The sequence below is a fragment of the Anguilla anguilla genome, chromosome 11, assembly GCF_013347855.1.
Source record: "Anguilla anguilla isolate fAngAng1 chromosome 11, fAngAng1.pri, whole genome shotgun sequence".
In the NCBI taxonomy this organism is placed as follows: domain Eukaryota; kingdom Metazoa; phylum Chordata; class Actinopteri; order Anguilliformes; family Anguillidae; genus Anguilla; species Anguilla anguilla.
In genome coordinates, this window is record NC_049211.1 from 44,013,444 (window position 1) to 44,027,663 (window position 14,220).

General features: G+C 42.9%; 2 protein-coding genes across 2 annotated transcripts in view; one reads left to right on the forward strand and one right to left on the reverse strand.

Moving 5' to 3' along the window:
- Positions 1-5,216, forward strand: part of kcnd3 (potassium voltage-gated channel, Shal-related subfamily, member 3) — a 162,323-nt gene extending 157,107 nt beyond the window's left edge. The window contains exon 8 of the mRNA XM_035383302.1: positions 119-5,216. Within this exon, the coding sequence (XP_035239193.1) occupies positions 119-308 (190 nt within the window). The 3' untranslated portion in view covers positions 309-5,216. The remainder of the gene's footprint in view (positions 1-118) is intronic.
- Positions 5,217-8,490: 3,274 nt separating this feature from the next.
- Positions 8,491-13,755, reverse strand: LOC118207590 (G-protein coupled receptor 84-like). The gene is made up of 2 exons (XM_035381343.1): positions 12,363-13,755; positions 8,491-11,177 (listed from the first exon to the last, which is right to left on the reverse strand). Exons 1-2 carry the CDS (start codon positions 13,413-13,415, stop codon positions 11,010-11,012), a joined length of 1,221 nt encoding a protein of 406 aa, XP_035237234.1. The 5' UTR covers positions 13,416-13,755; the 3' UTR covers positions 8,491-11,009.
- Positions 13,756-14,220: the final 465 nt, after the last annotated feature.

Below are 14,220 nucleotides of genomic sequence, written 5' to 3' on the forward strand. Positions count from 1 at the left end.
TCCTCATGCAGCCCTCATACATTAGACAGTCCAAGGCATGGTCATGTGACCAGAGCCGAGATGCTTCATTGCCGTGGCGCTCACCTCTCTTCCTCTTCCTCGTCCTCTTCCCCGGTAGCCGCTCCAGCCTCAACATGAAGCCGGACGAGGCGTCCCGTCTCAACTGCAAGAGCGGCCAGATCACCACGGCGATCATCAGCATCCCCACGCCCCCCGCCACCACCCCCGAGGGCGACGCCCACCCGCCCCCCAGCCCCGGCGTCCAGACCACAGCCAGCTCGAACGTTGTGAAGGTGTCCGCTCTGTGAAGGCCCAGTGTGCCCCCCCTCCCCGGGGGAAAGATACACACCCGACATCCAGCAGACTTACGGAGACCAGCAGGGGGAGCTGTGGAGCAGAGTGTGACAGACGGCACCCACAGCATTCCCTCTCTCTCAGGAGATACACTGACAGAGACTCCCAGATGGAGGATGGCCTTTTAAAAAGTGTGCAATGAGAGGGAAGGAGAGGAAGAGAGAGAGGCTGGAAGCACTTCATTCCTTGCGACACGTGCATCTTCAAACTGACTAGTTGCATTCCATGAGTTGCATCACTGATCTGATTGGATAAAGGAAATCACATGTCACTGTGTACTCTCCACCTTTCTGTTTCTTTTCTGGTCTGGCAGTCTTTTTTGAATAACAAAAAGGAAAGACAAGAAAAAAGTGAAGCAAGCAGACAAGGACAGTTATTGCCAATGTTTGTTCTTTATTTCGGGCTTGGTTGTCCTTTGTTTTAAGTTTTGTTTCAATTTTGGTCAACATATTTACCTGGGTAGACAAAACAAAATGTATATCGTTTAACCAAAATCTTTTTTTAAAATATCTTTTATTTTGTTTTAGAGAAATGAGAAAATAATTATAAAAAAGGTAGGTGTGACAGATATTAGTGGGTTTTTTATTTTTGTGAATGCGTGTATGTGGGTGTGCGAGAGTGAGGAATACTGTACAGCTGATCAAATCTGGGATTTTCACGAGCTCTGTACAAATTAGCTAGCTGCCACTTGAGGTAGGTGTCTGAACAGATTTCTGTCTAAAATTCTCAGCATGAATCATTTTGTAAAGCACAAATTCAGCCCCTCATTAAGTTACGATACGCTTTCATTCTTTATAACACATAACTCTTCTTGCTCTCAGTGGTTAATCTAAATTTCTGTTCTCCCCCAGTATAAATATAGTTCAGAAGTAAGAAATGTTTCTTACTAGTGCTTAAACTTCAACTTTAGAATGGGTAAGAACTGAATGAAAAGCACAGGGAATCTCCTGAGAATTTCACACAGATATGTCCTGACTCTTACTCCTCCACCGGGTTGTTTGTGAATAGTGTTAATAGGATATTTTGTAATATTTGCCATCGTATGGCAAAACCAGTGCAGCTCCTGTCTTTCAGTGTCGTCTAGTTCTAACGCACCTTCATGTTGACAAAGGACTTGCCTTCTGTAGATGTTTAGCGTTTAGTGGTTTCCAGCTCTTCTGACCTTTTGAGTCATTGGGTGTGTACGTGTATGTGGGCACGTGTGTGTGTGCGCGCGTGCGTGCGCTAACTCCACGTGGACTACAGCTTTGGTGTTTGTACTTTTTGCCTACTTCGGTGTTGTTGTTTTTTTTTCCAAAACTTCTCGGTTGTAGTTGTTGGCAGGCACCTGCGGGATGATCATCACGAGCCGACTGTGTCCCACTCCCGCCACCAGTGACCATGGACCGCTGTTTCTGTCCCGCCACCAGTGACCATGGACCGCTGTTTCTGTCCCGCCACCAGTGACCATGGACTGCTGTTTCTGTCCCACCACCAGTGACCATGGACTGCTGTTTCTGTCCCACCACCAGGGACCATTGACTGCTGTTTCTGTCCCGCCACCAGTGACCATGGACTGCTGTTTCTGTCCCGCCACCAGTGACCATGGACTGCTGTTTCTGTCCCACCACCAGGGACCATTGACTGCTGTTTCTGTCCCGCCACCAGTGACCATGGACTGCTGTTTCTGTCCCACCACCAGTGACCATGGACTGCTGTTTCTGTCCCACCACCAGTGACCATGGACTGCTGTTTTTGTGCTTTTTCTGTGGGTCTTCTGCTTTTTCTGTGTCATTCGGTCTTCTGCTCTTTAGTGCCGGAGTCGCCTGGAGCGGGTGAGGTGAGCGGGAGGTCGTCCGAGACCATAGCTGCTGAGCGCTTAGTTTCTTAAAGGCCCACTCAGTAACTTTGGTGGCTAATCTACAAAAGTTATGCGGTTGGTAACCAAACACCGCGGTGGATCATGGTACGCAGACTTTTTTACGTCTTGGACTAGTGTGTTGATAACTTCGGCTACAACTTTGCTTAGCCTTCTGAGCCTTTTCTTACTGTTGCAGTTTGCCATACAGCTGCTGTGGCTACTGTGGAAATGTCGAGTACATCTGAGGCAGATAGGCATGGTCTATTTGGCAAATCGTTAGCTTACTATTTCTTTCAATATCTTATCTTGCAAGCGAACGGTTCGCTTCCATGGTGATGAGCTGCACAAGGACTACAAAAACGCTCTGATATCAAAACGCAAAGAAGAAGAATGAAATGTGGGAAAGGAAAGATGAACAACACTTATGTCAAATACTTATTTTTCCTTTCAGAGTGCTTTTCAGGAGGATCTTTATCATTGTTTTCATTATGAGAGTATTCCATACTGTAGTACCATGTCTGTATTTTTGCACGTTGTAAACCATTAGCATTTTATTTGCAACCAAATTTACTGAGTGGGCCCGTAAGTTACCCTCTGTGGAATGAGAGGCATCAATTGTAAAGCGCTTTGGATGAAAGCGCTATATAAATGCAGTCCATTTACCATTTGCCATTTACATCCGGCTCCTTCGCGACCATCGGCTCGCCTCCCATTAGTGTCATCGCTCGTGTGCGCTGCGGTGTCAGGGTCTGACTCCACCCTGCTATAAGGAGCGGAGGGGACATGAGGACGCGCACGTCGCTGGACCCTGTGAAGCCCTGTGGCCGTGTGTGGACGGGCCCCGCAGCCCAACGTCGAATAGGGGAGGGAAGCGCACGCCCCGCAAGACCGCCATGTCCCATCTTCCCCCCCACCGCACCGACCGGCCCAACGAGCACCCGCAGTCATCCTGCACGAGCTGCGCGTGAGGCGTCTGCCTCCATCGTCCTGCCTCCATACCTGCGGTAGCGTCTGCAAGCTCCAGCGGCTGGCTGCAGGACGCGAAGGTGCTGCTGTTTCACAGCAAACATTCAGGAGAAGAGTAACTGCCTGACTGCACAATGGAGGCTGCAGCGATGAGCTCAACGGATTACTGATTTTTCAAATTGGGACAAGGGGGAAAAATTTCAAAACAAGATCCTATAAGCCAAAGGAACCTTTATTTAAAGGAACCTTCTGCTTGGTTATAGTGGAAGACCAGGTGGGTGTGATTGGAACTGGTGAGATGAGGCCACTGGTGGTCTGGTGCACCATGAAGATGTAAATGCAATGTTCTTTATGTCTACTGGATTGTACATCTGTCCCTCTTATTGGCTGAAAAAGCAAAAGACCCTGATGCATCCAAAACCTTTAAGACGCTGACCATACAAACCTGAACAACCCAAGTCCAGTGTTAGCTTACATGAGTAGATCATTATTGGCAGAAAAACACACTATTAGAAGTCTGCTTTAGCAAGCTGTAATGCAGCACTGCAGTGGTGTTCTCCTGGTTTGTTGTTCAGCTGTACATTTGTATGTTTGCTTTAGTCACTGTGACGACTTGGAGACACTTTGGGTTGATTGACCTTGCCTTATTGGATTCTAAAAACGCCCCCAAAACCCCTTGAGTCTGTGCTCAAGGGGAGGTGAGGTGAATGCACACAGAGCACTACAAGTGGAGAATCAGGGTAGCTGTACCTCCCCTCCCCCTCCCCCTCCACCTCCACCTCCACAGGGTCCCTACTAAGGGCACAGTCGCCTTTCCCAACAGCTTGGAACATTAAAGAAAGCATTCTGGTGAAGGAGAGTTTTGCATCCTGTGCAGAACATTCCTGAATGCTGGGGGGCTGGTCCTTCAGTAAAGCTGCTGCCCCTCTCCCCCCACCTCACCGAAGCAAATCTGTTTGGTTCCCTTTCATCCCAGGGCAGTAACTGCATCATTTTCCCTCGACTAGCAGGTCAGCTTTGCAGTCTCTGCGGCCCCTTTTGTTGCCCTGTCAGAAGAAGAAGTGGCTGAATCTAACAATCTTCAGTGCTGAGGGAAGCAGTATCAGATGAGGCCAGACACACTGGAGAAGGTTCCAGAGAGAGTCGTTCTCAAAGTGACAGAGTAGAGAGCGTTCCACACATTGGGAATGGGAGAAGCTTTCACTCCCTTAGGACCAGAGTCTGAAAGTGTGGACGTCAGTGGGGTCGAGGTGAGGCCTGGCTGAGTGACATCATCGCGTGGGTTTGCATGCTCTCAAGGACACCGCTGACAGGGGAATCAAGGAAGAACAATAATTTAAGTGTTTATTCTTTGTTTTGTTTTTTAACAAAGGAAATATTGTATACTGTATGTCTGTCCCTTTATTCTTTTCTCCTCTCTTTCTCTTTCTCTTTGCTGTTTTCTTTTCTGTCCCATTCTCCTTCTTTCCGACTGCAGTGCATATCCTGTCAGATGTTGTATATCATTTATGAATTTGTCTTGTGTCACGACTGTGAAGCGCCTGATATAGATCTATATCTGCCACAAATACAAACCTGTGGAATTTATTCTTCAAACGTCTTTGCCTCCATTATTTGGGTCCATTACTGTCTGTCTTCCTGCTCTTTGTGGAACCCTTACCTACACAGTTGCGATTTTTTATTCATTCATTTTTTCTAATCTATAGCTATCTACAGATCACTTTAGACTCTAGACAAGGAAGGCTGCATTCATTTCTTTCAACTACTGGTCTTAATTGTTTAATTTGATCTGACATTTTAGGTCATATATATAACTAGCAGTAGTTCACAAGAAGAAAATACGTGCATGACCTTCAGATTCTTCTTCACACAAATATGGTGATCATTTGGTGACGTCTGTTTTATATATCATTCCAAAAGCAAACTCATCTCGGTCTCAGTCATGGTTAGTATGCTTTCTGTGTATAATAGACTGTGGTTATATCAAACTTAAGCTACATGCCCATTCTGCGGAAAGCATATTGTTTAAACTATTCAATTAAATAATTTGTGGTCATTTCTTTGGTACTACTGTTATTTTCTGATATGCAAAGATTGCTGGGAAATATGTCTGTATGCTATTGTCCAATGTCAAGTGTTTATTTGTCACAACTGTTGTAAGGTCAGCTAGATCGCTGAGGAAGAGCGCAAAGAGGAGTCCTCGCTGCTACTAAGCTTGTGGACATGCCGTATGAACACAAACAGCGGATCTCAGAAGAGAGAACAGAACACTGACCGGGAGAGAAGGGTCGACAGGGTGCCAGTTAGCCAGCTGAAATTCAGCGTACAGAAACGCAAAGTTACTCTCACATACAAAGTATTCACATACCAAGTCATTCGCACACATACACACATCTAGGTCTGCCACTAAAAGTACTTTTCACTAAAACTAATGAGCACTGCCTGTAAGTATCCCCAGTCTCCTGGCACACTGCACGTGTCACATGATCATTTATGTGATTCTTTTATAATAAATAAGGAACAATAAATATTTTCATACCAAAAAATTATTTTCAGTGCGGAGCATTGTTAAGGTAATGTTGACTGGGGGACATGCAGTTAGCAATGCCAGTCAAATATAACACTCAAGTGTTAGTTCTGATAGCACAAACTCTTCTACAGATTTTTTCTTTTTTTTTTTTTGTTTCCAACGCCTGCAATTTATATGGTGAATCATACCAAATAGACCAAAAATATTTCATCCATAGTTAGTATGTGGTTTTTATTTTTTTTATTTATTTTTTTGCAGCATTCAACTGTTTTGGCTTCTTCCCTTGTTGAAAAATATTTTTTAATATTCTTAAAAGGGTAAGCCCATTAGATCAGAAAGAAATTTTGTCATTATGTCATTGTTTAAGGTGTTTATATTGATGAAATAAACATTTCTGGTAACTGTAATGTCTTTCTTTGTGATCGTGGTTATCTTACTAATTTAAATGTGAATACACAATTAATATAAACTTATATAAACATCCCTACTACTTACTTTGCAGCTAAACCTTACTATTTTCACTTATTAAAAAATATATATATAAATGTATACACTTGTTAGTGAAACTCTCAGAGGCACTGTTTGTGCTGTTCTGAAAGGACATGGTACTACCTTACTAAGGCACTGTTCTGAAAGGACATGGTACTACCTTACTAAGGCACTGTTTGTGCTGTTCTGAAAGGACATGGTACTACCTTACTAAGGTACTGTTTTGAAAGGACATGGTACTACCTTACTAAGGGACAGTTCTGAAAGGACATGGTACTACCTTACTAAGGCACTGTTCTGAAAGGACATGGTACTACCTTACTAAGGCACTGTTTATGCTGTTCTGAAAAGACATGGTACTACCTTACTAAGGCACTGTTTGTGCTGTTCTGAAAGGACATGGTACTACCTTACTAAGGCACTGTTTGTGCTGTTCTGAAAGGACATGGTACTACCTTACTAAGGCACTGTTTACACTTGTCTTTGCATGCAAACAATTAAGCTTGTCTAATTTCTTGATCAATCCCACATGTCATATTTGGTGACTGCTGTGTAAACACAAGAAATCCCAAATATGCCATCTGGAAGTAGTCTGAGTGTGATTCTGCTGGTATTGGATATGAGTGTAAACCGGTTATTTTATTCAGTGCTGCAGGGATCATGTGGCATAAGAGCACAGCAAGACGGGCAGGACAGCTTCCTCATTTTACTATTTTTATACACCCTGTACGATCTTTCTTTTCTCACAAAGTTTTCATTTCGCCACAAGTCAAAGATGCATATTTTGAAATGGATCAACAGGAACATTACAATTCCTTCTGATGTGTTTCATTTCCAAGCGGAAGAGCTAGAAGCCTGACGTGGCGTGTCTGCTTTGTATGAATATTATTCACTTCATATTTCATTCTGATTGGCCACCCACTCTACTGCTGATTGGTTAAAGTGAAAACAGTGTGGTAATAATGCAATGGACATGATCTCCAAAGGACTAGCACTAATCCTCCTGCTGTGGGACCCTTCTGCTTTTCGGATAAAACTATTACAATTTTTAAATAATAAAATAGGTTTAATGTCAGAGTATTTGCTTCCTTTACTTTTTTATGTAAACTGTTAGTCAAAAATTATTTTAATTGCAGAGTTTATTGGGTCTTTAGGCTAATAAGGATTTTACAAATATTGTGCATTGATGTCAGGTCAGACCGCAAAGAGTAAGATTAAGTTAGAGCTCAGTCAGATGGGTAAACACGACTATATGAAATTAAATGAAAATGCATATTATTGTTATGGTATTAACAAGACAGTTTTTGTTTTAAATTATTGGTTGCAAAAAACATTGTTTTGAATGGTGCTTGCTAAACAGTCATGTCTACCGTAGGATAATCCTCAAGGACATGTTTTAAATTGGCGAATTTGGCTATCCTTTTCACTCAAGGTTTGACTGCTAAAATCCCTTATACTGCATGTAGCAGTGAAGTCTACGACAGCCACCTAAGGGACGTATTCAGACAGATCTGATCAAATGTGCTGTGTTGCTGCTCTATGGACAGGGTTCTGCTTGTGGCTGGTTTGGACCAGGAAAATGGATTCCAGAGAACACTGCGTTTGCATACAGCAGATCTAAGAATGAGTGGGTACCATGGACCTATGCATGTTCATATATATATATGTACACTATATAGATACAGCTGAGGCCCACAAACCTGACTGAGTTACACAAATTCTGTCAGGAATGGGCAAAAATTTTGGCAGAGTATTGTCAGAAGCTTGTGGAAAGGCTACTCCAAGCATTTGATTCAAGTTAAGCAATTTAAAGGCAATGTCACAAAATACTAACAAAGTGCATGTAAACTTTTGACCCACTGAAAATTTGATATAGTACGTAAAAGCGGAAATAAATCTGTCTCTTAGCTATTATTTTGAAATGACCTCTCATGGAAATGAAGTAGATACCCTAATTGACTTAACACAGGAAATGTATGGTAACATGAAATGTGTGGAGTTGTGAAAAATTTAGTTTGAATGTCTTTAGCGTAGGTGTATGTAAACTTTCAGGCTCAACCATATATATAGGATAATGTTGCTGTATTAACTGCTTTAGAATGCTGGATTTTGTAGCGTATTGATTTTAGAACTGTTAAAAGGCCGAGGTGTCCCTTTACTGAGAATTAATGCTCACCCTTGGACCAATCAGAATTGAGTATTCAGCCAAGCCGTTGTGTGTATATATATATATATATATATATATATATATATATATATGTAAAACAAAGTATGTAATATTGTAAAAAGTAACTTTGCATTGATTAATGAGTTTGGAAAAGAGACTGCAGTTTATTTGCATGTACTGGTTTTTGTAAGAATGTCTTGCTGAATTATTCATTCCCACCAGCATTTTCAGTTTGAATCCATGAATAACCTGATACCACTGGGCATAATTTTGAATTGCAAGACCACAAGCTATCTATCTCTTTGCCCAAGCAGTTTTATATCATTTTAAAACTTACTGTGATAGTTTGTAGTTTTTTTCAAAAGATCTGCTCCACTATATATATGGGGCCAATCTAGAAATACCAAACAGCATTATTAATACCAATGATACTTAGGTTTCACAACAACCTATACACACATAAAATATGTTGTACAAAAGTAACAATATAGACATGGTTTATATATTACAAGTTCAGCCAAACACTTAAACACATGGACTACCATGCAGTAATTACACACCATACAATGTTATCTAAGCAGTACAGTATTTTCCATGTTCCATGTTGGCCACTGGAGGGCAGTCTAAAATGTCTTAGAGCTACAGAATGAACAAACAACTTTACACAAAACGAAGAAAGAAATATTTTTTTACAATGATTGGGTTGTTTAGAACATCTCAAATGTCAAAGACTGAAAGCACTGAATGTACAATATCAACAATAAGAACTGCTGTGGGGGCTAAAGGCATGGCCTTTATCTGCTGGGTCCTGTGTGATCCTCTGTGTTAGATCTGCTGGGTCATGTGTGATCCTGTGTGTTAGATCTGCTGGGTCATGTGTGATCCTGTGTGTTAGATGTGTTGGGTCCTGTGTGGTCCTCAGTGTTAGATGTGCTGGGTCCTCTGTGTCACATGTGCTGGGTCCTGTGTGGTCCTCTGTGTTAGATGTGCTGGGTCATATATGATCCTCAGTGTTAGATATGCTGGGTCCTGTGTGGTCCTCTGTGTTAGGTGTGTTGGGTCCTGTGTGGTCCTCTGTGTTAGATGTGCTGGGTCATGTGTGATCCTCTGTGTTAGATCTGCTGGGTCCTGTGTGATCCTCTGTGTTAGATCTGCTGGGTCATGTGTGATCCTCTGTGTTAGATCTGCTGGGTCATGTGTGATCCTCTGTGTTAGATGTGCTGGGTCCTGTGTGATCCTCTGTGTTAGATGTGCTGGGTCATGTGTGATCCTCTGTGTTAGATCTGCTGGGTCCTGTGTGATCCTCTGTGTTAGATCTGCTGGGTCATGTGTGATCCTCTGTGTTAGATCTGCTGGGTCATGTGTGATCCTCTGTGTTAGATCTGCTGGGTCCTGTGTGATCCTCTGTGTTAGATGTGCTGGGTCCTGTATGATCCTCTGTGTTAGATGTGTTGGGTCCTCTGTGTTAGATGTGTTGGGTCCTCTGTGTTAGATGTGTTGGGTCCTGTGTGTTAGATGTGTTGGGTCCTGTGTGGTCCTCTGTGTTAGATGTGCTGGGTCCTGTATGATCCTCTGTGTTAGATGTGTTGGGTCCTCTGTGTTAGATGTGTTGGGTCCTCTGTGTTAGATGTGTTGGGTCCTGTGTGTTAGATGTGTTGGGTCCTGTGTGGTCCTCTGTGTTAGATGTGTTGGGTCCTCTGTGTTAGATGTGCTGGGTCCTCTGTGTTAGATGTGCTGGGTCCTCTGTGTTAGATGTGCTGGGTCCTGTATGATCCTCTGTGTTAGATGTGTTGGGTCCTTTGTGTTAGATGTGTTGGGTCCTGTGTGTTAGATGTGTTGGGTCCTGTGTGGTCCTCTGTGATAGATGTGCTGGGTCCTCTGTGTTAAATGTGCTGGGTCCTGTGTGGTCCTCTGTGTTAGATGTGCTGGGTCCTGTATGATCCTCTGTGTTAGATGTGCTGGGTCCTGTATGATCCTCTGTGTTAGATGTGTTGGGTCCTCTGTGTTAGATGTGTTGGGGCCTCTGTGTTAGATGTGTTGGGTCCTCTGTGTTAGATGTGCTGGGTCCTCTGTGTTAGATGTGCTGGGTCCTGTATGATCCTCTGTGTTAGATGTGTTGGGTCCTCTGTGTTAGATGTGTTGGGTCCTGTGTGTTAGATGTGTTGGGTCCTGTGTGTTAGATGTGCTGGGTCCTCTGTGTTAGATGTGCTGGGTCCTGTATGATCCTCTGTGTTAGATGTGCTGGGTCCTGTGTGGTCCTCTGTGATAGATGTGCTGGGTCATGTGTGATCCTCTGTGTTAGATGTGCTGGGTCCTCTGTGTTAGATGTGCTGGGTCATGTGTGATCCTCTGTGTTAGATGTGCTGGGTCGTAGATGATCCTCTGTGTTAGATGTGCTGGGTCGTAGATGATCCTCTGTGATAGATGTGCTGGGTCCTGTATGATCCTCTGTGTTAGATGTGCTGGGTCCTGTGTGTTTGATGTGTTGGGTCCTGTGTGGTCCTTTGTGTTAGATGTGTTGGGTGCTCTGTGTTAGATGTGCTGGGTCCTCTGTGTTAGATGTGTTGGGTCCTCTGTGTTAGATGTGTTGGGTGCTCTGTGTTAGATGTGCTGGGTCCTGTGTGGTCCTCTGTGTTAGATGTGTTGGGTCCTCTGATTGGTCCTCAGCTCTTCGGGCTGTGCCTGCAGGTCCAGGCTGTGGACAGGACTTTGCTGAACTCCGTGCGAAACTGATGGTTAACAGCCGTGTAGAGGAGTGGGTTCAGGGCTGCAGGAATGCAGGTGACCACCATGGCACAGGTCTCTAGCTCTAGCAAGACCCGACTGCAGGCCTGATAGAAGGGATAAGATTACATTAGATTACATGAGCTGAGATTATGTGAAATTTGTTCTATGGCCTACAGGGGTTGATTAAGTGAAATTCAACTTGTTTTCAATGGAGTGACGGTCCATTAATCGAGTAACATGCACAGAAATGCTGCTAATTTTTCTGCAAAGAGTTGACATGAAAAAACATCCTGGTTTACACAATAGCTACATTATTCGCTTGTTTGAAATGTATAGAAATGATCTGCATAGTGGGGTCATAATTTCGTACGGTCGAATTTTGCGGCTTGTTTTTACTCAGAAAATTGTAAATGCATTACGTTAATACAGAGCCAATTAAGTAATGAATGCCTTCGAGCTGCATAAATAGCACACAACTATTTCTATAAAGAATACCGACAGATGGCTACGACGTGATTATTATTATTTTCTGAAATGATGAAAAAAATTATGAAAAAAAGTTTTCGTTACAGGTTGCTACTTAAAGCTACTTTGCGCACACGCGAAACTCCCGTTTTCTCATTTATCAGTTTATATTGGAAAAACACGCATGTGAGATGCTGTTATCTGAGCTTCATTTTGCACGTTATTTAATTCAGTGAATTGTTATCCAGTTTGGTTCGGTCTCTTGGCAAATACGTCTCTGTCTTCCTAGTGTTAATCAGAAACACTTCACATATTGAGAATAAATGAGATGGCGCAAAGAAAGTCGGTGCGCTTCCATGCCATGTCTCCTCCTAATCAATTTGGAGGACTCCTTTCAGAGCACAGACTATTTTGTCGGGAATAATAATAACTCTATGGAAAGTTTGAAAAATTATTATTTTTTAAAATGCTATAGTTATGGTCTGGTCATTCCATTTACTATATATTTGGTGTCAAACAACTATTAAAAAAACTGTTTAATCTCTTCTCCAGTAATGCAATGTATAATCCAATTATATTAGATCTGCATAGGCTATCCGAATCGGAAAAATATGTTACAGCTTTATATTCTCTTATTCAGACAAATTTCGAATTTCAAAGTTCTGTTCTCACAGCCAGCATTCACTAGATTAGGTTTAAAAAATGGTAAAAATAAATAAATAAATAAATAAAAAGAATGGGCAAGTAAAAAAAACGCATTCGTTTTAACTGGTATGGGTACTTTACCTACCACAGTTTGACAGAAAGTGAGAAATGCTACTCACGGTGTTCGCATCGTTCTCCACGATGACATTCAGTAGTAGGATAACAACCATAGGGACCCAGAAGAGGATGAACGCGATAATGATATAGCCAAAACGCTTTGCCAGTTTTCCCTCCAGTCTCTTCTTGCCGAGTTCCCTGGCTATGGGGGTTAAGATGCATATGGCTCCAACAATTTCAGGCGCTTTATTTGCACTGCTGATCGATTGTTTGCGGTCGCCAGAGACGGTACGGGAGGCAGCATTCACTGAGCCACCGGTGTGGTCGGGGTTTTCGGTGATCTCGCTCGCGCTCGTCGTGGGCTGTATTTCACGTGTCCCAGGTGCTGAAAGTGTGACCGTTGGCCAGTCCGAAACATGTCTAGCTACAGAGGATCGGAATTGTATCCCGTTGTCGAAAATTTTATTCGTGTGCTGCCTCACGACCGCAAAAATCCGCAGGTAATGGACAATGATCAAAGCTAGGGAGGAGCCCCAAACGGGAATCAATACGTAAGTTCCGAATGGGTCAGAGTGGACTCTGGATTCCACCCGTATGTGTCGGCACATCATGTAAAACAGAGCTTCTTTGGACAGAGTCACCGAGAGAATGGCTAAACTCAGTCCGAAAGCCCAGATGAGCAGCATCCAAACTTTAATTCGTGCTTTCCTCTTTTCCGTCTCGAAGGGAAAGGCGATGGCTTGAAACCTCTCCACGCTTATTATGACGAGGGTCAGTATCTGAACGCAGCTGCTGAGGGAATATGTGAACTGCTGAAGGCAGCACAGCCGCTCGCCCACGTCCAAATGCCTTTCGCCCCAAAGAAGGGAGAGGAAAAACACAGGAGTATCCAGAAGGCATTTCAGCAAGTCATTGGTGGCAAGATTAACCAGAAGCGCGTTATTAGCGGTCTGTAAAGTTTTCTTCCTGTACACAACCAAACCCACCAGTAAATTCCCCGGAACCCCTACGATAAAGGTGAAGGCCAAAACTAAACAATTGAAGGAAAGCAGCAGGGTGTTCACTGGTACCCCAATGATAGTTGCGGTTCCATTCTTTCCAAAGGCGATGTCCATTGCACTCTTATCATTTCCATTGACCTACATAATAACGGGATATTTGATGAACTACATTAAGTTAACCATATGGGCTGAGTATTCTCCATTCGATTTAAGTACAACATTTTGCGTCATTAGTTAGCTAACCATGCGAGTCACGTCAGACCCTTCTTTTGTGGCTTTGTGCTCCGAACCAAGCTGAATAGCGCATCTACGTCATCTTACAGTTCTTGTCTTGTTCTACAGACTAAAAGCAACAGGTTGATTGGTCTACACATGATTCATGCTTCGTTTAAAAAATTATTATAGAAGATGAACAGATTTTGTATAGGCGGGGAATATTAATCTGTTCGGTGGAGAAGCACCGTTTTGATGTTTCATTTGCTGGGGTGGCAGTGTAATATAATGGACAGGAGCTGGTCTTGTAAGGATCGCTTCGATTCCCAGGTTGGACACGTTGTACCCTTTGCAAGGTACTTAACCAGCATCGCTTCAGAGTATATCCACCTGTATAAATGGATGCAATATAAATGCTATGTAAAATGGTTGTGTAACTAAATCGCTCAGTATTATAGCGTCTGCTAGATGCCTGTAATGTAATTTAGAAGTGATTTTATCGCAGATTAAAATAAGTTAAAAAAAATTTGACAGACGAAATGGTCGAACTGGAAGGGAAAAAAACGAAATCTGCAAAAGCAATGAATTCATGCGGTCATTATCACTATTGTTAAATACAATTCTTAAGCGACAAAGCAATTTAAACTAGGGTTTTAAATTCCCGAACAACTGAAAGTATTCCAACAAAAATGCATGAATGGCAAAG